General features: G+C 51.7%; 2 protein-coding genes across 2 annotated transcripts in view; one reads left to right on the plus strand and one right to left on the minus strand.

Annotated features, from left to right (window-relative positions):
- The window catches only part of LOC147099476 (parvalbumin alpha-like), a 138,647-nt gene that overhangs the window by 110,519 nt on the left and 6,210 nt on the right, over positions 1-21,918 (minus strand). The window lies entirely within an intron of this gene.
- ncf4 (neutrophil cytosolic factor 4) overlaps positions 16,125-21,918 on the plus strand; it is a 68,329-nt gene continuing 62,535 nt past the window's right edge. Inside the window, exons 1-2 of the mRNA XM_085969655.1 lie at positions 16,125-16,354; positions 16,521-16,605. Coding sequence (XP_085825781.1) covers positions 16,329-16,354; positions 16,521-16,605 — 111 coding nt within the window. The 5' untranslated portion in view covers positions 16,125-16,328. The remainder of the gene's footprint in view (positions 16,355-16,520; positions 16,606-21,918) is intronic.

Genomic DNA, 21,918 nt, shown 5'->3' on the forward strand with positions numbered 1-21,918 from the left:
TGTTAAGCACACACTTCTCTGCCCCACAAAGTGCCCTCCTGCGGCGATTCATTTTTAGACAGCGTCACCAACTCCCCGGCGAGTCTGTGCATCAATACGTGGCTAATTTGAGGGGGTTAGCTAGCTCATGCAAGTTCGGTGCACTACAAGATGAGATGGTGCGTGATCAACTAATAGAGCACACCAACGTGAGAGTGCGTGAAAGACTGTTACTCGAGTCCGACGATCTGTCATTGTCACAGGCAGTTAACATTGCCCTTCAAGTGGAGTCTGCAGCCGAATGTGCAGTGAAACTAGCACACACACCCAGTGACAGCGCCCTCAGCCCCGACAGCTCTGACACTGTAAAGCTCGCGCGATGGCAGCAACGCGCGCTACCGCGGCAACAGTGTGGAAACTGCGGATCTCGTTCACATGCTACCAGTGTGCAGAATTGCCCCGCGCGCGGCCAAGCCTGTCGCAATTGTGGAAAACAAAATCACTTTGCCAATGTCTGCCGCTCTGCCCCTGTTGCTACAAATGAACACTCTCAGTCCTCAAGCAGTTGGCCTATAATTCACAACGTGAGCTCTGGGCCAGCAGTGGCATTCAAGTCATGCACAATTAACCTGAATGATGTGTGCATCCCTCTGTTGTTGGATACCGGTGCCAGCGTCTCACTGCTGAATGTGGACACATTCAAACAATTTTTCAGCTCCCTGCCACTCTCTGCGCCCTCCACTGCCCTTTGCGGGTGTGGTAATTCGAAAATTGGACTAGTGGGCTCAGTCAACCTCACTGTATGCTATGGAACAAAAGTTTTGCCAGATTTTTGTTTTCATGTAGCACGCCAAGGAGCTAACCTGATGGGACTGGATCTTTTCACTGACTTGGGTTTTTCTCTCTTGGACACCGGCGGGTCTGTGATTCTGCACGTCGCCTCACCGTGGCGCCAAACATGGCCAGCACTCTTCGAGGGTCTGGGCTGCCTGACTGCCTTCATCCACCAGCCCATGGTTGACTCCACCGTTACCCCTGTCATTCAGCCACTGCGCCGCATCCCGCTTGCTCTCCGTGACGGGGTCACAGCTGAACTAAAGCAACTACTGGAAGCTGGCATCATCGAACCAGTTGATGCCTCCCCATGGGTCTCCAAACTGGTGGTCGCAAAGAAAAAGTCAGGTGGTCTACGTGTCTGTGTCGATCTTCGAGCAGTGAATAAGGCCGTAATCCCTGACAAATATCCACTGCCCACGTCAGAAGAACTCACAGCGCAGTTCTATGGTTCCATCCTGTTCTCGAAACTGGACCTTCGACAGGGCTATCTACAGGTTCCCCTCCACCCCAGCAGCAGGGACCTCACTGCTTTTGTGACACATGCTGGCGTCTTTCGGTACAACCAGGATGCCATTTGGACTTAGCTCTGCACCCAGCTGCTTCCAAAAGGTGATGTCCTCTGTGCTCGCGGGCATTCCTGGGGTGGCCATCTACCTGGATGACATCGTCGTGCATGGGCCCTCGACCTCCACTCACGACGAACGCCTTCACAGAGTTTTCACGGCTCTAGCAAAACACAAGCTCACACTAAATGGCGAAAAGTGTGTCTTTGCTGTTTCAGAGATCGAATTTGTGGGGTTTCGGTTGTCGGCTGACAGTATATCCCCACTCCAGTCAAATGTGGATGCCATTCACAGCATCCCAGAACCCAGCTCTGCAGCGCAGGTTGCCTCCTTCCTTGGCATGACTGGGTACTACCTGAAGTTTTTGCCCCAGTACTCAGCCACCACAGCCCCACTGCGCCAGCTCCTGTGAAAGGATGAGCCCTGGGTGTGGTCACAAGCCTGTACGGAAGCTGTTCGCCTCCTCAAATCGCAGCTCACGTCGCCTCCAGTGTTGGCTCACTTTGACGTCGCCAGCCCCACCCTCGTCACCTGCGACGCATCCGCTGCAGCTGTGGGGGCGGTGTTATCGCAGATACAGAATGGAGTGGTGAAACCAATCGCCTTTGCCTCCCGAGCCCTTAGCCCCACTGAACAGAAGTACTCAGTAGGTGAGCGTGAGGCGCTGGCGTGCATCTGGGCACGTGAGCGGTGGCACCTGTACACGTATGGCAGTGCCTTCACCCTGCGAACTGATCACCAGGCTCTCACTGCCCTGCTGTCGACATCCGGCACGGGCCACAGACCACTGCGTCTACACCGCTGGTCTGACCGCCTCCGCCAATACAATTTCAGTCTCCAGTTCACACCAGGACGTGACAATGTTGTTGCAGATCTGCTCTCCCGCACTGCCTCTGCCCCAGCCCCACTCGTCGGGTTTGAACATGTGGAACAGGATATCGTCCAGATGCTGCACACGCCTCTCCAAACCACAGTCTCTCTCCAGAACCTCAAAGAGGCCTCTGAACAGGATCCGGCCCTCTCCCAGCTGTGCACCTTCATCAGAGATGGCTGGCCTCGCAAGGTGCCTGAGGAACTGTCTGCCTACTCCAGAGTTAAAGAGGAGCTCTCCTGCTGGAATGACTCCTGTGTTGCACGTGGGCTCTGCACTGTGGTCCCAAGTGCTCTTCGTGCGCGTGTTTTATCCATGGCGCACGAGGGCCACTTGGGCATAGTGAAGCTCAAACAACGATGCCGAGACCTAGTGTGGTGGCCGGGTATCGACAGGGAAATCGAGGCCCTGGTCAAGGACTGTGCAGCCTGCCTTGTAAGTGGCAAGACTGGCCACCAAGCTCCTCCACCCCTGCAACCCCTTGCCTGGCCCTCTCAGCCCTGGGAGCACCTGCAGCTGGACGTCTGCGGGGAGATCCATGGTGTCCCCCACCATCAACGGTTCCTAGTGGTGACCTATGACCTGCACTCAAAATGGCCAGAGGTCACTGCCGTGGGCTCCGTCACCTCTCGGGTCATCATCGATATCCTTGAGTCCCTCTTCTCCTGCTGGGGGCATCCAAAGGCCATCACCACAGACAACGGCCCCCAAATGGTCTCTTTGGAACTCTCCTCCTACCTTGAGAGCAAGGGCATCCGTCACATACGCACAGCGCATTACCACCCCGAGTCAAATGGGGGGGTGGAGCGTTTTAACCAGACACTGAAAAATGGCCTCAGAGCACACCTATCCCAGGGGTGTGCGTTTGACAAGGCCCTCCTCCACACACTGCTGCACTACAGAGCCTCCCAGCATTCCACTACAGGGGTCTCACCCGCATCCCTCATGCTAGGCCGTGAGCTCATGCTGCCCCTTGGCAGGCTCCGCCCCTTTCTAGCTCAGAGCCCTGCTCCACCGGCTGAAGCCACAGTCGCTAGACAGCAGGAGAAGATGAAACTCCGCTTCGGCCAGTCGAGGAGGGCCAAGGCGCCCAACATCTCAGTCTCTGATTGGGTCAGAGTCCGCTGGCCTCACCACAACAATAAGATGGCCTCATTCTGGTCCTCCCCTCTCCAAATCAGCCGCCAACTTGGACCAGCCACTTTCTGCCTCACTGACGGCTCTCGGTGGTATGCCAGCCGCCTTCGGAAGGTGCCAGCACCCCCTGATGCGGGATTACACGGATCTAATCCCCAAGCCTTACCCCCAGAGTGGCGGGATGCACATGTGGCTCAGCCAGCCAACCCTCAAGCAGATATTGTGCCTCAGCCAAAACCTCACCAGTCCCCACCTCGGCCTGCTCCTCACCAGTCCCCACCTTGGCCTGCTCTTCACCAGTCCCCACCTCGGCCTGCTCTTCACCAGTCCCCACCTCGGCCTGCTCCTCACCAGTCCCCACCTCGGCCTGCTCCTCACCAGTCCCCACCTCGGCCTGCTCCTCACCAGTCCCCACCTCGGCCTGCTCCTCACCAGTCCCCACCTCGGCCTGCTCCTCACCAGTCCCCACCTCGGCCTGCTCTTCACCAGTCCGCACCTCGGCCTGTTCGTACACATTCTCGCCCTGGCCACCTACAGGACTTTGTCACTACATTTCATGTTTGAAATTCTGTGAGGGGGGAGGAAATGTTATGTCTGACATTGGATATAGGGATTCGATTGCTTTTGCCTGTAAGCGTGTGGTTACATCAGCCATTAAAAGTGACATGAGTTGAGTCCTACATACGGCCTCTGGATTATCTTTGCAAATGCAACACTTATGTTGGAGGGAAGGTCATCCTGCTGGAAGGAAAGCCTCTCACTTGCTTCTCTTGACCTCTTTGGGTGACTTCTAGGCCAAGGAGTACCTCAATGCGAGCTCCATTGGCATCTTCCTTGGGACGGCCCATGGATGGATGAGGAGGAATATGAGGCGAACGGGCTGGAAACATCGGCCCCCCACCACCCTCCCCCCCGCCCCATCTCCCGCCTGCACTCCCTCATTTCCATAGGAACGCCAGGCCTGGATCTATCATAAGAAATAGGAGCAGGAGTAGGCCTTACAGCCCCTCGAGCCTGCTCCGCCATTCAATAAGAAAGCTCATCCACCTGAAACGTTAACTCTTGTTTCTCTCTCCACAGACGCTGCCTGACCTGCTGAGTGTTTCCAGCATTTTCTGTTTTTATTTCAGATTTCCAGCATCCGCAGTACTTCGCCTTTGTTTTTTTTTTGCGCTATTCCAATAGTTGACTGGACTGAAACTGGCTGTGGGTAGCCATTATCAGCAGGTGCATGTGTTAACCGGTTATGCAATGCCAGCAGTGAGCTTTGTCACCGATACGTTGGGCTCGAATTTCATCGGGCCGTGGAGGCGGGATTGGAGGCATGCAGGGGGTTAAAATCGCGAAATCGGGGGGCATGAACCCATCCCGCCCCCAACCCGCCTCCATGCCCATTTCCCAGGAGGCGGGTACCCAACCTGTGCTGGGAGCCGCCTCCCCGAGGTGGGAAGGGGGTAGTTAACAGGCAGTTTTTATCCCTATTTTCATTGGTGAAATGTGAGATTCCCGACGACTCCAAACCATGCCAAGTTAGGGAGGCGGGCCGTCGGGATGAAGGACTTGGAGGGTTCGAGATGTCCGGTGTTCAGGTGAGTAATGGGTGCATGAGTGCAGAGGTAAGTGTGTTTGGTGTGTGTAAAGTGTTTAAAGAAGTTTTACTTACATTACTTACCTTTACAGCCTTCCTTCCTTCAGGTCTCGGGAGTCCCTCATCTCACCGGCACAGAAAGCAGAATGGCCGCGAGCTGTCAAAAGTTGCAGCATTCAGCTTTCTGTTCTGGAGAGATCTCTAAATCAGCCTGAGAGGAAGGAATTAACTTGGAGTACAGATTGTCAGTGTTTGACAGCTTCAAAGAGCTGTGAAACGCTGATATTTCATCTGTCAAAAGCTCTTGACAGATGAAATGTCAATCTGTGACGTCACCTGTTGCCGGGTGGCCCTTAATTGGCCTGCTGATCCCGCTGGGCGGGCTCAACAAGGTCAATCAAGGGAAAATCGTGTGGGTTGGCCACAACTCAATGGAGGCGGGACTACAACCCCGAAAGTGGGAGTCCCACCTCCTACACGCCTCCATTGATAAAATCAAGCCCAGTGTCTCCAGAGATAGGAGATGGCTGAATACCGGAACGGACTGGTCGGGCTGGCCGTACGTGTTGTAACTTCTGTGCCAATCTACGGGAAGAGTGGAGCAGCCTCGAGTGATGGCGTTCCCCTGCCTTTAGGGCTATTTACGTTGCCTCGGTTAAATCATGGGGCTATACCATGAAGGGGTTACTCAACCCTCTGGTAACGTCATCCTCGGCACGTGCTTGAGGGGCGAACTTCCGGTTGCAGCCCTCCCGCCCGTCTGCAATAACATCGACAGACGAGCAGCACAAATCCCAGGAAAATGACGGAAATGCACCTTTTTTCCCTGGTGTTTTCCGCGGCTCTCTCGCCGTGAGAATCCCCGTGGCAAGTCCCCCCCACCCCACTTAAAGCCCGATTAAAAGTCATCGCTTAAAGGGGCAGTGCCACCCTGTAAAGTTATTTGTTTCCTACTCATTTAGATTAACAATCAGTGCAATGCGGCAATAAAAATAGTTCAGTGACACAAGTTTGGCTGATGATAATTCAGTCACTGCCAGCAGTGTACTTTCCCACAAAAATGGAAACATCAAAGCAGGGATTTTACGAGCTGAGAAGGAACTTTATGTTTTCAAAGTTGGTGTTTCAAAGGGGATTTTTGGCAATTGTGATGTTCTTCCCCTTTAAATGTATAATAGCTTGCCCCTACCTTTACCATTTCAATAATGTATTCACAAATATAACATTTCTAACATACTGAATAAATCATGTATAAATCGTGACAGTACCATTGCCTCTCCTTGCCGCAGTGCGCCCGGGGTCATACGAGAAGGATGGGCTCGTGGACCATTTCCCTCACTCCGTGCTTGGCCACTTTGCCTTTGGTGCATGAATGCTTTATTGGGGAAGTGCTGTGGTCTGACGAGCCAATACTTAGGAAGACGCTAAACGAAACAATGACAGAGGGAGGGAACTGGCCTCAGGGATTTCTACCGATCCATTGGCGGCCGTGCCTTCGGTTGCCTGGGCCCTAAGCTCTGGGATTCCCTCCCTAAACCTCTCCGCCTCGCTACCTCTCGCTCCTCCTTTCAGATGCTCCTTAAAACCATCCTCTTTGACCAAGCTCCTGTACTAATTTCTCCTTATGTGGATCGGTGTCAAATTTGATGTCTTAAAATACTCCTGTGCAACGCCTTGGGACATTTTATTACGTTAAAGGTGCTATATAAATACAAGTTGTTGTTAATCTCTCTGATTGCTGCTTCTACTGCTAAAAGACTCCCTACCCCTCGTAGCTTGCTGGAAGGTGACAGAAGGAGTGTCCTCGAGAACTTCCCTCCCCCACCCCCCCAACCAATGGGAATTTTCTTGAGGGAAAAACAAAAACAACATGGTTACCCACATCTCCCTAGATGTGATTCTGAAGGTTGGTGGATGCCTTCAAGAGGAAATGTGTTCCTCCGAATTGTCATATTTTTTATTCATTCACGGGACGTGGGCGTCGCTGGCAGGGCCAGCATTTATTGCCCATTCCCCGAATTTCCCTTGAGAAGGTTGGTGGTGAGCCGCCTTCTTGAACCGCTGCAGTCCGTGTGGTGAAGGTGCTCCCGCAGTGCTGTTAGGCAGCGAGTTCCAGGATTTTGACCCAGCGACGATGAAGGGGCGGCCGATATACTTCCAAGTCAGGATGCTGCGTGACTTGGAGGGGAACGTGGAGGTGGTGGTGTTCCCATACGCCTGCTGCCCTTGTCCTTCTAGGTGGAAGAGGTCACGGGTTTGGGAGGTGCACAATTGTCTCTCTTTGTTCCTATATTTTATGCTTAGTTCTGGTCAGGAAGCAGACATTTTGTGTGGACCAGATAACCACATAGGTGCTAATTATCATCCCCTTTTACTTCGGGGAGTCTAGAACTGTGATGAAATTGGGTAGCTATGTCTGGTTGCTGGGAAAGCAGATGGAAGTGTTAGGCCCTCTAAATAACATCATCATACAATTGCAGATAGCAAATTGGCTGATATGGCAGATGACCACTGCAAGGAGATGAAGGCATAAGAACTGAGGGCTGTGGCTTTCTTTAGTGGCACTGGCGGTACTGTTTGGCTGCAGGCCTCCTTGCCAAAGGTGGAGGAGATCTGCCTCCTTGTGCAACCAGAGCTTGTGGAAGCAGTTCTCTCCCATTGTTGCCAGTTAGCCGTGCCTAAAACGGTTGGTGGCTTAATCGCAGAGCGACAGTCCGCCTCCAGGCAAGAGCTGCTGGAGTCAGTGTTCACCCCCTGCACCGTGGATGCGCTGCAGCAACACACCAAGTTTCCGTCGACAGCACCTCCCTCCCCTTCGACCTCCACCCCCGAGACGGACAAGAGCAGCAATGTTGTGGGGGCACCAGCACCTCCGAGGACCAAAGCCACAAGGGCAGCGGGCGCACAGGCACACCACCGCCTCCAACAGCCCCCTCCAAGTCACACACACCATCCTGACTTGGACATATGTCGCTGTTTCCTTCATCGTCGCTGGGTCAAAATCCTGGAACTCCCTCCCGAACAGCATCATAGAAGCACCATCAATGACTGCAGCGGTTCAAGAAGAAGGCCGTGCACCACCAGCTTCTCAGGGCAATTAGGGATGGGCAATAAATGCCGGCCTTGCCAGTGACACCCACAAAAAGCTTCTGGTGGCATCTGGCATCCCTGGCATTCCTTTATCTTCACCTTCTTCCATTAAGTTACGTGGGAGACGAGCACTTGAAAAGAATCCCCATGGAGATTGTAATGTCCGTGTGTAATTGAGACACGGACTGCAGAAGTTGGTTATAACAGGTGTTTACTGAATGGAGACAAAACTGGAACTACTATACAAAGTTACTACACAGGCTTATATACAGGGGTGGTCACTACTGGTACTGCAGTATACAGGGGCTGCAGAATATAGTTCCTTCTTCAAGGTACATACACTACAATTCCTCCCCTTTTAGCTAAACAGTACATAACATTCGATTAATAATTAAATAACATATTTACAATTACAGTTGCTATATACATTAGCTGAAGTTAATCAATTATAAATTCAGTCTTTGAGGAGGCTTCCTGATTCTGTCCGGAAAACGCCTCTTTGGGGTATCAGGTTCTTCTGGCAAAGTTGATTCGGGATCAACGTTGTTGTTTGGTTCGTCTGCTTCCAATATCACCGATTCTGAGGTAGATGCAATTGGTACTTCGGTTTCATCACCAGGTGTATAGGATCGTGGTGTAGATTTGACGTTTTCCAGTGACTCTAGAATCTGGTCAGCATGGCGTCTTACAATGCTCTCTCCAACGTCCACGGTATACATTAGAGGTCCTTGCCGTGTGCAGATCGTTCCTGGCTGCCATTTCTCTGTGCGGTACTCCCGGGCCAAAACTGGTTGACCTATCTTGAAACTCCTGGTTGGCCTTTCATTCATATTCTGAAACTGCCTGTTCTCCACATCTCTTCTGATGTTTGGCTTAACCAAATCCAAGCGGCATCTTAGTCTTCGATTGAAGAACATCATGGCTGGAGTTTGCTTGGTAACCGCATGTGTCGCATTCCGGTAGGCAAACACAGAAGTTATCCACCTTGTGTTGTAGGCGTATGTCTTCATTACACATTGCCTTGATAGCCTTCTTGAATGTTTGAACGAACCTCTCAGCCAATCCATTGGTGGCTGGATGATATGGGGCGGATGTGTAATGCTTAACACCATTGTTCTTTAAGAACCTCCGGAACTCTTCAGACACAAACTGTGGTCCATTGTCAGAGCAAATCTGTTCAGGCAGCCCATTTCTGGCGAATATGGTTCGTAAGACTGTGATAGTTTTTTCTGTGGTGGTTGAGGACATTTTTATTACCTCTGGCCACTTTGAATGTGCATCCACCGCAATTAAAAACACTGAGTCCATAAATGGACCAGCAAAATCAATGTGCACCCTTTGCCATGGAGATGAGGGCCACTCCCATGGATGTAGAGGGGCTTGTGGTGGGGCGTTTTGGACCTTCTGGCATCCTATACAGCTCTTGGTCATCTCTTCGATTTCTCTATCGATTCCCGGCCACCACACAAACGCTCTGGCTAAGTTCTTCATTTTTACCCCTCCCAGATGACCCTCATGAAGCTCATTGAGCACTCTATCCTTCAATTTGGGTGGAATTACTACTCTGGATCCACACATCAAGGTTCCTCGGCACACTGACAGCTGTTCTCTTCTCGGCGAGAATGCTGGCAACAGTGGTTCACCATGTGCTGGCCATCCCTTCACCGTTAAATCATAGACCCTGGAGAGTGTCGGGTCATTTCGTGTTTCCTTTTCTATGTTTGCATTCGTCACAGGTAGACATTCGACTATGGTCGAGTGGAATATCTCCACAGGATCCACTGCAGGTGCTTCTTCCACCGTCGGCAACGGTAGGCACGACAATCCATCAGCATTCCCATGCTGTTTAGTTCCTTTGTACTCTATGTCATATTGGTGTGCCCCTAGGAAAAGGGACCACCTCTGTAGCCGTTGTGCTGTCATTATCGGGACGCCCTTCTTAGGGTTGAAAATGGAGACAAGAGGTTGACGATCAGTTAGTAGAGTAAATTTCTGTCCGTGCAGGTAGTGATTGAACTTCTTCACCCCCCACACCAGGCTGAGGGCCTCTCTGTCAATCTGGGCGTAGTTACGCTCGGCTGCAGTTAACGAGCGTGATGCAAAAGCTATCGGCCTCTCTGAACCATCAAGGGATTTATGTGACAGTACCGCTCCAACGCCGTAGGGAGATGCATCACACGCCAGTCTTATCGGTAGTGATGGGTTGTAGTGAGCCAATACTTCTCTAGAAGTGATCAGGCCTTTACACTTCTGAAAGGCCCGCTTACATTCATCGCTCCATTTCCATGCTACTCCAGTTTGTAGCAGGGCGTTCAGTGGGTGCAGAATTGTGGACAAATTCGGCAAAAACTTATGGTAATAATTCACCAATCTGAGGAATGACCTCAGTTGCGACACATTTTCAGGCGCTGGAGCCTTAACTACCGCTTCAATTTTGTCAGGGGACTTATGTAACCCCTCTTCATCAATCACGTGGCCACAATACGATATTTGTTTCTTAAAAAACTCGCACTTGGGGCGATTGGCTCGTAGCCCATGTTCTCTTAGTCTAGTGAGCACCTGCTCTAGGTTGGCAAGGTGTTCACTGTCATTTTCACCTGTCACTAGGATGTCGTCCAAGTAACAATGAGTCCCCGGAATCCCTTGCAGGACTTGTTCCATCGCTCTTTGCCATATAGCCGGAGCTGATGCTACTCCGAATACCAGTCGATTATACTGGTAAAGACCTTTGTGAGTGTTTATCGTGAGATATTTCCTAGAGGATTCTTCAACCTCCATCTGCAAATATGCTTGCGCTAGGTCAATTTTTGTAAAACGTTTCCCTCCAGATAGTAAGGCGAAAATATCTTCTCTCCTCGGAAGAGGATACTGTACTGTGTGAAGGACTGGGTTCACAGTCACCTTGAAGTCCCCACAGATGCGAACCTTCCTTGGCTCCTCAGACTTATTGTTTAACGTTTTCTTCATGACAGGAACGATGGGTGTCGCCCACTCGCTCCAGTCTACCTTAGATAACCCGCCTGCATTCTCCAGATTCTCCAGCTCTGCCTCGACGGCTGGGCGAATTGCATACGGTACCGGTCTTGCTTTGAAAAACTTGGGAATTGCATTCTCTTCTATTTTTATCGAGGCGGTTACGCCTTTAAGAGTTCCCAGTCCTTGTTGAAATACCTCTTTAGAGTTAGCTAAGATTTTTGACAATCGTCCAGGTGTGACGTCATCATCCTTTTTACCAGCCACAGTCAGTGCCTGAATGGAGTGCCAGTCTAAACTTATCTTTCTGATCCATTCACGTCCCAATAACGGTGGCCCACCATCTTGCAGTATGTACAGATACAATTTCTGTATTTCCTTGCCGTTGTATTCGACAGGCACCCTTATTTTCCCTCTGGGGTATACTTTCTGCCCCGTATATGTCTTCAAGACAATGGATGTGTCTTTCAAGGGTATGTGTGAGAATAGCCGCTCGTAGTCTCGTCGATTCATGACGGTCAGGGCTGATCCTGTATCCAATTCCATTTTGACTTGGGACCCTGCTATCGCGAGGGTGACCCAAATGGTTCGGTGATCCTCTTTTGCGATTACGTTGTGTAGTTTGAGACAGCTTAGTCTCTTGTTCCCGGATTCACTATCGCTCTTCTGGTCTTCGGAACTACTGTCCGTCATCTTTTGTACTTTCCTGTACTGTTCCTGTCATCAGAGCAGACCCTATGGGACACTTCCCTCCCTCTTCTCGGGTCTGTACGCTGCCCGGCTTCGTAGCACCGGCCGCGCCCTGTGTGCTCCACCCTCTCTCTCTCTCTCCTCTTCCCGACAACGCTGCTCGGCCCCATTGAAAAGCCACCCGATCAAGCTCTAGCCCGCCGCAGCCCAGGAAGGATCAGTGTACTACCTGCCACCAGCCCAATTAGCTGGAACACCATAGACTGGATAACCAAGCCCAGCTCTCGACAGCGTCTCCTGCAAATCTTCGAATTCGATGAATCAGAGGGCGGTTGCCCACGGTCGACGCCCATTTCTTCTGTTTGTTTTTTTTTCTTCCTTCTGGCTTCGACCTCTAATAACTTCGCTTCAGGGATGGATCCCCGTGAGGTGGTGCAGAACTGTAGGTAAGTTCGGATCTGTTCGTCGCCAATGTAATGTCCGTGTGTAATTGAGACACGGACTGCAGAAGTTGGTTATAACAGGTGTTTACTGAATGGAGACAAAACTGGAACTACTATACAAAGTTACTACACAGGCTTATATACAGGGGTGGTCACTACTGGTACTGCAGTATACAGGGGCTGCAGAATATAGTTCCTTCTTCAAGGTACATACACTACAGAGATAGCAGCAAAATAGACATGAATGGGGCAGCTTAAAGGGATTCCTCATTAGCAAGTGAGAGCTTGGCTGGCCTTTAATGCCCATTTTAAATAGGCAGGGTTGACGCACTGCACTTGTGGTGTTAGAACGGGTGCAGTAGTGCAGTGGTTATGTTACTGCGCTAGTAACCCAGAGAACGTGAGGCTGGAGCGCTTCAGCTATGAAGAGAGACTGGACAGGCTGGGGTTATTTTCCTTAGAGCAGAGAAGGCTGAGGGGGTCCTGATTGAGGTGTACAAGATTATGAGGGGCATAGATAGGGTAGATAGAAAGGAACTTTTCCCCTTAGTAGAGGGGTCAATAACCAGGGGGCATAGTTTCAAGATAAGGGGCAGGAGGTTTAGAGGGGATTTGAGGAAAAACTTTTTCACCCAGAGGGTGGTTGGAATCTGGAATCCACTGCCTGAAAGGGTGGTAGAGGCAGGAACCCTCACAACATTCAAGAAGCATTTAGATGAGCACTTGAAACGCCATAGCATACAAGGCTATGGACCAAGTGCTGGAAAATGGGATTAGAATAGACAGGGCTTGATGGCCGGCGCGGACACGATGGGCCGAAGGGCCTCTTTCTGTGCTGTATAATTCTATGACTATGACTCTATATCCGCCCCATGCTAGTTTGAGAATTTGAATTCAGGTTAAAATAAATCTGGGGAGGGAAAAAAACTGGTATCAGTATAAAATTGATCATGAAGTTGCCAAACCTAAAAGGTTCATTACTATCCTTTAGGGGCGGAAAGCTGCCATCCTTACCAGTCTAGTCTACATGTGACTCTAGCACCAGCAAATTGGGATGGGCAATAAATGCCGGCCTCACCAGCGACGCCCGCGTCCTGAGAATGAATAATGAAAAGAAGAAGATCACGGGGTTTGAATTTCGGCGTGGGTTCTCCCCCGATCATCAGCCATAATCACGGCAGAAGATCCACGGAAACCCTGGAGAAATGCCCGACCTCCTGCAGGCCTTACGCCAATGCTACGGCAGGCAATCAGGAGAGCCCCTGGCGGAAGGTTTAACGCCACGGTTCCCCCGCCCACCACCACCCCCCCCGTTACCGCGCTGCGCTCGATTTGGATGTTGATCAAGTGGTGCGGGTGATCACCCACGCATGGACCGCCGGGCAAGGGGCATCGCGCGAAGCGTAAAAGGGGAAGGAAAGCCAGTTCCCGAACTCCCAATTCTCCGGGGTCCCCCTTCTTGCTCAGTTCCTGCCGGCCTAAGCGTCGAAAGCCCCAAATTCTGTAAGGGGTCGAATTTCCGAACGGGGTTCCTCATCACTGAAGCTGTCAAACACTGACAATCTGTACTCTAAGTTAATTATTCCTCTCAGGCTGGTTTAGAGATCTCTCCAGAACAGAAAGCTGAATGCTGCAACTTTTGACAGCTCGCGGCCATTCTGCTTTCTGTGCCGGTGAGATGAGGGACTCCCGAGACCTGAAGGAAGGAAGGCTGTAAAGGTAAGTAAAGGTAAGTAAAACTTCTTTAAACACTTTGCACACACCAAACACACTTACCTCTGCACTCATGCACCCATCACTCACCTGAACACGGACATCTCGAACTCTCCAAGTCCTTCAGCCCGACGGTCCGCCTCGCTAACTTGGCGTGGTTTGGAGCCATCGGGAATCTCACACTTCAGGGCTAAAAATAGGGATTAGGCTAAAAACTGCCTGTTAACTATCTGTTAACAGGCAGTTAATTGGCACTAATCCCCTTCCCGCCTCGGGGAGGCGAGTCCCAGCACAGGTCGGGTACCCGCCTCCTTTGAAACTGGCATGGAGGCGGGTTGGTGGCGGGATGGGTTCGTGCCCCCCGATTTCGCGATTTTAACCCCCCACACGCCTCCAATCCCGCTTCCACGGCCCAATGAAAATCCTGCCCAATGTGTCGGCTGTGAAGCGCATCGGGCAGCGTCCTGAGGCTGTGAAAGGGGTCCGAGGAACTCAAGCCCTTTCCTTTCATTCTGCAAGTTGATGCTCTGAAGTTACGCCCGATCGATTGGGAGAAATTCCACCCCTGCAATTTCCAGGCTTCATAGATTTTCAGGCAACCTGCTCGAAAACCAGACCACTGTAAGATTCGAAATTTTTCATTATATAATCACACAAGACAACAGGATTAATAACACAGCTTTATTGACCAAAAGAAGCTTGTACAGATAAAACCTTTGATAAAAGGGCACACAAAATGGCCGCCGGACCTCGTGATCAGTTTCTTGGACCATTTGATTTCTGTTACTGCAAGCCAGACAGGCTTGTGGATTGAGAACAGTAAGCCCGCGAAAGCCAGTATCGGGAAACCGAAACTCAGGGAAATGGGCATACATATTCAATTGGATTCTAAGTACAAGACAGTTTCAGGCAAACAGGATGGGGCCCATCAAGATATGGACGGACAATGCATGAACACTTAAACCCATTTAATGTACAAAGGAAAAACCGTTTAACAGCCATCAAGGGAAATCTCCAGACCGATCAATATGCGAACCGAGTTACGGTGACAAAGTAAAAGACATTATCGGCCAGGAAGGCCAGTTAAAGCTATCACCGGCTCCCATTACAAGACAAAGCGCCCCTGCAGAGATTTCTGCCCGCCAAAAATATTACAAAGACTGGACTATGATCTGGCGGGAGATAAGGCTGGCCCAAAAAGGGTATAACTATGGATTTTGAAAAGTCCATCAGCGCCTCTTCTACCTCGGTAGCTTCGGAATTCGATCAGGACGTTTCGGACGGACATTTCGGAAAAGGACAACGTGGTCGGTGTTCAGCCAGACAAGGCTCGGCCACGACGAGAAGACGATGAGGGTGGCCCGGGTACCGTTGTCGGGAGATCATCGACGACCCAGGCCGAAGAAGAAGACACCCTCAGGAAAACCGACGATCCAGGCCGGAGGGAAAGGACATTCCGGGCCTAGCACTCCCATGCCTCAACATCCCATTCTCGGGGTGTTTTCCTCACTGCTCCATGAATCCAAATCCACAACAGACTTAGAGGATTTCAGCCATGACGAGTGCTCACCGAGGCTGTGTCCACTGCCTCATCGCCTGAGAGAGAGAGAAAAACAAGCTGCGCCAGAAGCTTCCAAATCCACGTGACGACGGAAAGCTGTGCCAAAAAGGCTGCGAACCCCTCCTTTTCGCGAGTTTGAAAGTGGTGAGCATGATCCCGAGTTCCTCAAGTCGAAACTTAGTTTAGGTATAAGGGGAGGGAGAGGGTAAGGGTAATCGTAATGTGTTTCCCCTTTTTCGATGTGCCGTGTGTTTCCCATTTCCATGGAATCAAGTTTATAGATATGTGCATGCTTGTAGTCGCTTTGATTTGTGCTTATGATATGTATTTTGTAATGCTGCAAACTGTTTAACAATAAAAGCATCCATTTTGTGCTATTCAACCTGGTCTATTGAGTCTTTCTCTGCACTACAGTTTCCTGCACCCAAGTCCAAGGTCTAGAACCGTAGGGAAGAGTGGGTCGAACCACTCAAGGGTAATTATTGCACGAAGCCTGGTAGGAGACCAGAACGAGCAAGAGAAATCCCCTACACCATCTAGTCAAAACAAAACAGGTCAGGTGATAGTCCTCCTATAGGAAGTGAGCCACAAGCCTGTTTTTAGACGTGGCTCAAGCTGGCAAAGTGACATCATTCTGCCTAGTTTACGACATTCAGCCAGCGGTTATTTATATATATAAAAAGGCCAACGAGTTTCTCAAATCCGGAGTAGTCTGTCGTAAATCAATCTTCTCATCTCACTTCCTCAAACCGAGTTTCACAATGTACAAAAGGTCACCAGTTTATGACTCGCTTCCCCGCAGTCATTGCAAACAGATTTATTAATCATTTGCTTCTTTATTTGGTTTTATCGCATTCTCCGGTGTCCTAAAGGCTGCAGAGAGATGCAGCGACAACTGAGAGAAGAGAGGTGAGCATCGGACGAAGCCAGGTTCACCGTTTTTGCCCCTTCTGCCTCCGACATTTTGCCGGGGTTGGGTTGCGGGGGCGGGGGGGTGGGGTGAGGGAGGGGGTGGTCGCAGTGACGGGGTTGAAAGAACGAGAAGCAGAAGCTAAGATATCTCTTTTCATTTCAGTGATTACGATCAGCTTCCTGACGACGTGCCAATCTCTGCCCATGTTGCAGATGCCGAACAGAGTAAAGGATTCGCCAGTCACTTTGTGAGTATTGCATTTCATAAAGGGGCGGGCACCCCCATTTCAGTTGTGTTCGGGATGGGGGCAAGGGATGCTGCGTATGCTTTTGTGCAAGCATGCGGCAGCCAGGTCGCGCACACAGCAAGGTCCCACAAACCTCAGTGAACTAACTGAGCCAGCTGTTCTCTTTCGGTGATGTTGGTTGAGGGATGGATTGTTGGCCAGGAGACTGGGAGAACTCCCCCCCGCTCTTCTTCAACTAGTGGCATGGGGCCTTTTACATTCACCCCAAAACAGAGCCTCGGTTTGGCGTCTCACCCGAAAGGCGGCACCTCCGACAGCGCGGCACTCCCTCAGCGCTGCACTGGGAGTGTCGGCCTGGGTTATTGTGCTCAAGTCTGTAGAGCGGGGGATTGAACCCACAACCGTCTGGGTCAGAGCTGAAAGTGCTACCGACTGTGCCAAGGTGATCATTGAGTTGCCCTGCCTTGTCTCAGTCACATAAGAACATAAGAATTAGGAGCAGGAGTCGGCTATTCGGCCACACGAGCCTGCGCCGCCATACAATAAGATCATGGCTGATCATCTACCTCAACTCCACTTCCCCACACTATCCCCATATCCCTTGATTCCCTTAGTATACAAAAATCTATCGATCCAGTGCAACCAGGAGTCTGCAAACTGATCTTCTGAGCAACAGAAGCACGGGTGTTTAAGAACATAAGAACAGAAGAAATAGGAGCAGGAGTCGGCCATTTGGCCCTTCGAGCCTGCTCCGCCATTCAATAAGATCATGGCTGATCTTCGACCTCATCTCCACTTTCCTGCACTATCCCCATATTCCTTAATTCCCTTAGTATACAAAAATCTATTGATCTCTGTCTTGAATATACTCAACGACTGAGCACCCACAGCCCTCTGGGGTAGAGAATTCCAAAGATTCACCACCCTCTGAGTGAAGAAATTTCTCCTCATCTCAGTCTTAAATGGCCGACCCCTGCTTTCCCCACTCTCACTTCGATTCTATCCCTTGCTGTCAGAGGTACTAGCTTGTGTTGGTTTTGCAAGTGTTGACAACCCAGTGAGGGATTTGCCCAAGCCACCATTCTTCCTGCATAACCCTCGTGAGTGAGGGAGGGACCATCACAGCCTGTCCTCACCTAACATTCACACATGGCTTCTCTGTCTTCTTCAAGGGGAGGCTTGACGCATACATGAGGTAGACTGGAATCGAGAAGTTGCGGGGGAAGGGCGGGAAGAGGGACTTAGAGTGGGAGGAGGCTCATGTGGAGCATGAATACCGGCATAGACCAGTTGGCCTGTTTCTTTACTGCAGATTCTATGTAATATTATGCATGATGGCCACAACACTGTTGTGGTTGTGTTACTGGGCTATTGATCCAGAGACCGTGGGGGAAAAATTGAGCCACGCCCCCTTTGGGGCGCTAACTTCGCCAGGGCGCTACTTTTAGCGCCCTGAAGAAATTAGCACCCCCCGTGGCTGAAATTGAGCGGTAGCGCCCCAAGAGGGAAGCGGGGCGCTGTGAGGGAATATCGCGGCGCTACGTGCTGGTGCTGGCAGGCGGCCAGCAACAAAAATGGCCGCCCGTCACCTCTCACCTTTAAATAGCACCGTCCCGGCCGCAGGTAGGCCCCCCCTGACCCCGTCGGACACAACGTCCGGCGGTAAGTCAGGGGGTGCTACCGAAGATCGTGGCCGGGGCACGAGCGGGGCGCTGCGCACGGTGGTGACGTCATCGCCGGCGGCGCAGCACCACGGGGCGCTAATGGTTACCGCCGCCACTAACCTCCCGCTGAATTTCACAGGAGACATTGGCGGCGCCGCGCCCAGTCACTAGTTGGAGGCGCAAAGCAACCGAATTTTCCCCCCCGTGAGTTTAAATCCCAATTTTTGAAAGAAGACAACAACAACTTGCATTTACATATTGATGCGCTATCAATTACTGAGACAGACTGGAAGTTAAGAGAGTAACAAACAGGCTTTTATTAGCTAAAGAACGAAGGCATGCCTCTAGTGGTCGACCAGTCCTGAATGCCTGGGGAACTGCAGAGCAGCCGCCTTTATACCAGGGCATATGGGTGGAGCCAGGGGCGGAGCCAGCTGAGGCATGCACAGACAGGTACAACAATGGGCAAGAGTGAACAACAGTGAAGTGAACAACAGTGAACAACAGTGGAGTGAACAACAGTGAACAACAGCGGTTTACCACACATATAGCGCCTTTAATGTAGTGAACATCCCAAGGTGCCTCACAGAAGTGTTATCAAATGAAATTTGCCACTGAGCCACATAGGGAGAAATTAGGGCAGGTGACCAAAAGTTGGTCAAAGAGGTAGGTTTTAAGGAGCATCTTAAAGGAGGGGAGAGAGGTAGAGAGGTTTAGGGAGGGAATTCCAGAGCTTAGGGCCTCGGCATCTGAAGGCACGGCCGCCAATGGTGGAGCAATTAATATCGGGGATGCTCGAAAGGCCGGAATTAGAAGAGTACAGAGATCTCAGAGGGTTACAGAGATAGGGAGGGGCGAGGCCATGGAGTGTTTTGAAAACAAAGATGAGAATTTTAAATCGAGGCATTGCTTAACTGGGAGCCAATGCAAGTCAGCGAGCACAGGGGTGATGGGTGACCGGGAGTTGCCACGAGTTGGTTAATGGGCATAGAATCATAGAATAATTACATCACAGAAAGAGACCATTCGGCCCATCGAGCCCGTGCCGGCTCTCTGCAAGAGCACTCAGCTAGTCCCACTCCCCGCCCTTTCCCATTAGCCCTGCGAATTTTTTTCCTTCAGGGTACTTATCCAACTCCCTTTGAAAGCCACGATTGAATCTGCCTCCACCACCCTTTCATGCAGCGCATTCCAGATCCTAATCACTCGCTGCGTAAAAATGTTTTCCTCATGTCGCCTTTGGTTCTTTGCCAATCAACTTAAATCTGTGTCCTCTGGTTCTCAAACCTTCTGCCAATGGGAACAGTTTCTCTTTATCTACTCCGTCTAGACCCCTCATGATTTGGAACACCTCTAGCAAAATCTCCTCTCAACCTTCTCTGCTCCAAGGAGAACAACCCCAGCATCTCTAGTCTATGCACGTAACTGAAGTCCCTCATTCTGGAACCATTCTTGTAAATCTTTCTGCACCCTCTCTGAGGCCTTCACATCCTTCCTAAAGTGCGGTGCCAGAATTGGACACGATACTCCAGTTGAGGCCGAACCAGTGTTTTATAAAAGGCAGCAGAGTTGGATGACCTTAAGGTTACTGTACATAAAAAGCTAGTGTCAGTAAAAGTGACCCAGAAGCTGTCAGATTGTTGTAAAGACCCAACTGGTTTAATCATGCTGTTTAGAGAAGGAAACCTGGGAGTAAAAATGGGGCTGCTCGCGCCCCCGGCCTCAAACTTCGGTCGCGCCCCCTGACCTACCGCCGGACAAAATGTCCGACAGGGTCAGGGTGGTGTTTCTGCGGCTGCGGCGGCGCTACTTAAAGGGCAGGTGCTTGGCGGCCATTTTCTTGGGTCGCCTGCCAGCACCTGCCACCTCTCGCCTCCTCCTGCGGGGTGCCGGCCGCGATCGGTCAGCCCGGCACGCCTCTTGAGTGCCGGGGCTCTTTTCCCGGCACCCCGATCCCCGGTGGCCCAGCAGGGTCCTGGTGCACGCTGCGCTAGGCCTTTCCACGTTTAATCAGGGGAGGGAGGCCTGTAATATATCGGCCGTTCCTTCATCGTCGCTGGGTCAAAATCCTGGACTTCCTCCCTAACAGCACTGTGGGAGCACCTTCACCACACGGACTGCAGCGGTTCAAGAAGGCGGCTAAACACCACCTTCTCAAGGGGCAATTAGGGGATGGGCAATAAATGCTGGCCTTGCCAGCGACGCCCACATCCCAGGAACTAATAATTAAAAAAAATAAGTACCACAGCGCTACGTGCTGATGTGCATGGCGCTGTTGCGCGTAGCACCGCCATATTGAATGGTAGCGCCCCAGGAAGGAGGGGGAGCGCTTCCAGTAGTGCTACTCAATTTACGGCGCAGGGGCGTTAACTTTTTCGGGAGCTAAAAGTAGCGCCCCGGCGAAGTTAGCGCCCCAAAGGGGGCGCGACACAATTTTTCCCCCGCTGGTGTCGTTACCCGGTCTCCGGTCTGGGCCTCCAGTCCCACAGCAATGTGGCTGACTCTTAACTGCTCTCTGAAGTGGCCCAGCGAGCCATTTGTATCAAACCGCTGAACAACAATGTGGGAGCACCTTCACCGCGTGGACTGTAACGGTTCACGAAAAAAACCCACCACGCTCTCCTCGGGGCAACTGGGGACGGGCAATAAATGCCGGCCTTGCCAGCGACACCCAGATCCTGAGAACGAATAAAGAAAGAAAAAAAATGCTCTCTCCAGTGATCGGATCTTTTATTCTTGACACCCTCTGGGGTGCTGAGGCCCACCTCCCCGAAACCTGCTGGGAGTTTATCTCGACTGCATCAGTCTCACTGGATACGCCCCGATCCTGCTCACCTTGTGTCAATGTTTCACCTTGTTTACTTTCTTAAAGGGAGGCTGAATATTTTTAATGAAGAATGATCTCTGTGGTTAAAGAATTTGAACGCTGCAGTTCACTGGGCTTGGGGTGGGGACACTGAGACACACTTCACTGGAGCTTCACGCTCAGCTGAATTAAGGTGCTTTTACATTCAAAGAGCTCAGCCAATGGCAGATCTCCCATTTTCCCACTAGCAGCCTGATATTCTGCAAAGTGACATCTCCTCCCCTCTCCCCTCCTCCCCTCTCCTCTCCTCCCTCTCCTCCCCTCCCCTCTCCTCCCTCTCCTCCCTTCCCCTCTCCTCCCCTCCCACTCCTCTCCTCCCCTCTCCTCCCATCCCTCTCCTCTCCTCCCCTCTCCTCCCATCCCTCTCCTCTCCTCTCCTCCCCTCCCTCTCCTCCCCTCCCCTCTCCTCCCCTCCTCTCCTCCCCTCCCCTCTCCTCCCCTCCCTCTCCTCCCCTCCCCTCTCCTCCCCTCTCCTCCCCTCCCTCTCCTCTCCTCCCCTCTCCTCCCCTCCCTCTCCTCCCCTCCCTCTCCTCTCTTCCCCTCTCCTCCCCTCCCTCTCCTCCCCTCCCCTCTCCTCCCCTCCCTCCTCCCCTCCCTCTCCTCCCCTCCCCTCTCCTCCCCTCCCCTCCCCTCTCCTCCCCTCCCCTCCCCTCTCCTCCCCTCCCTCCCTCTCCTCCCCTCCCCTCTCCTCCCTCCCTCTCCTCTCCTCCCCTCTCCCTCTCCTCCCCCTCTCCTCCCCTCCCTCTCCTCCCCTCCCTCCCTCCCCTCTCCTCCCCTCCCGCT

Source organism: Somniosus microcephalus, chromosome 28 (genome assembly GCF_052327205.1).
Source record: "Somniosus microcephalus isolate GS21.2 chromosome 28, FLI_Smic_1.0, whole genome shotgun sequence".
Classification (NCBI taxonomy): Eukaryota; Metazoa; Chordata; class Chondrichthyes; order Squaliformes; family Somniosidae; genus Somniosus; species Somniosus microcephalus.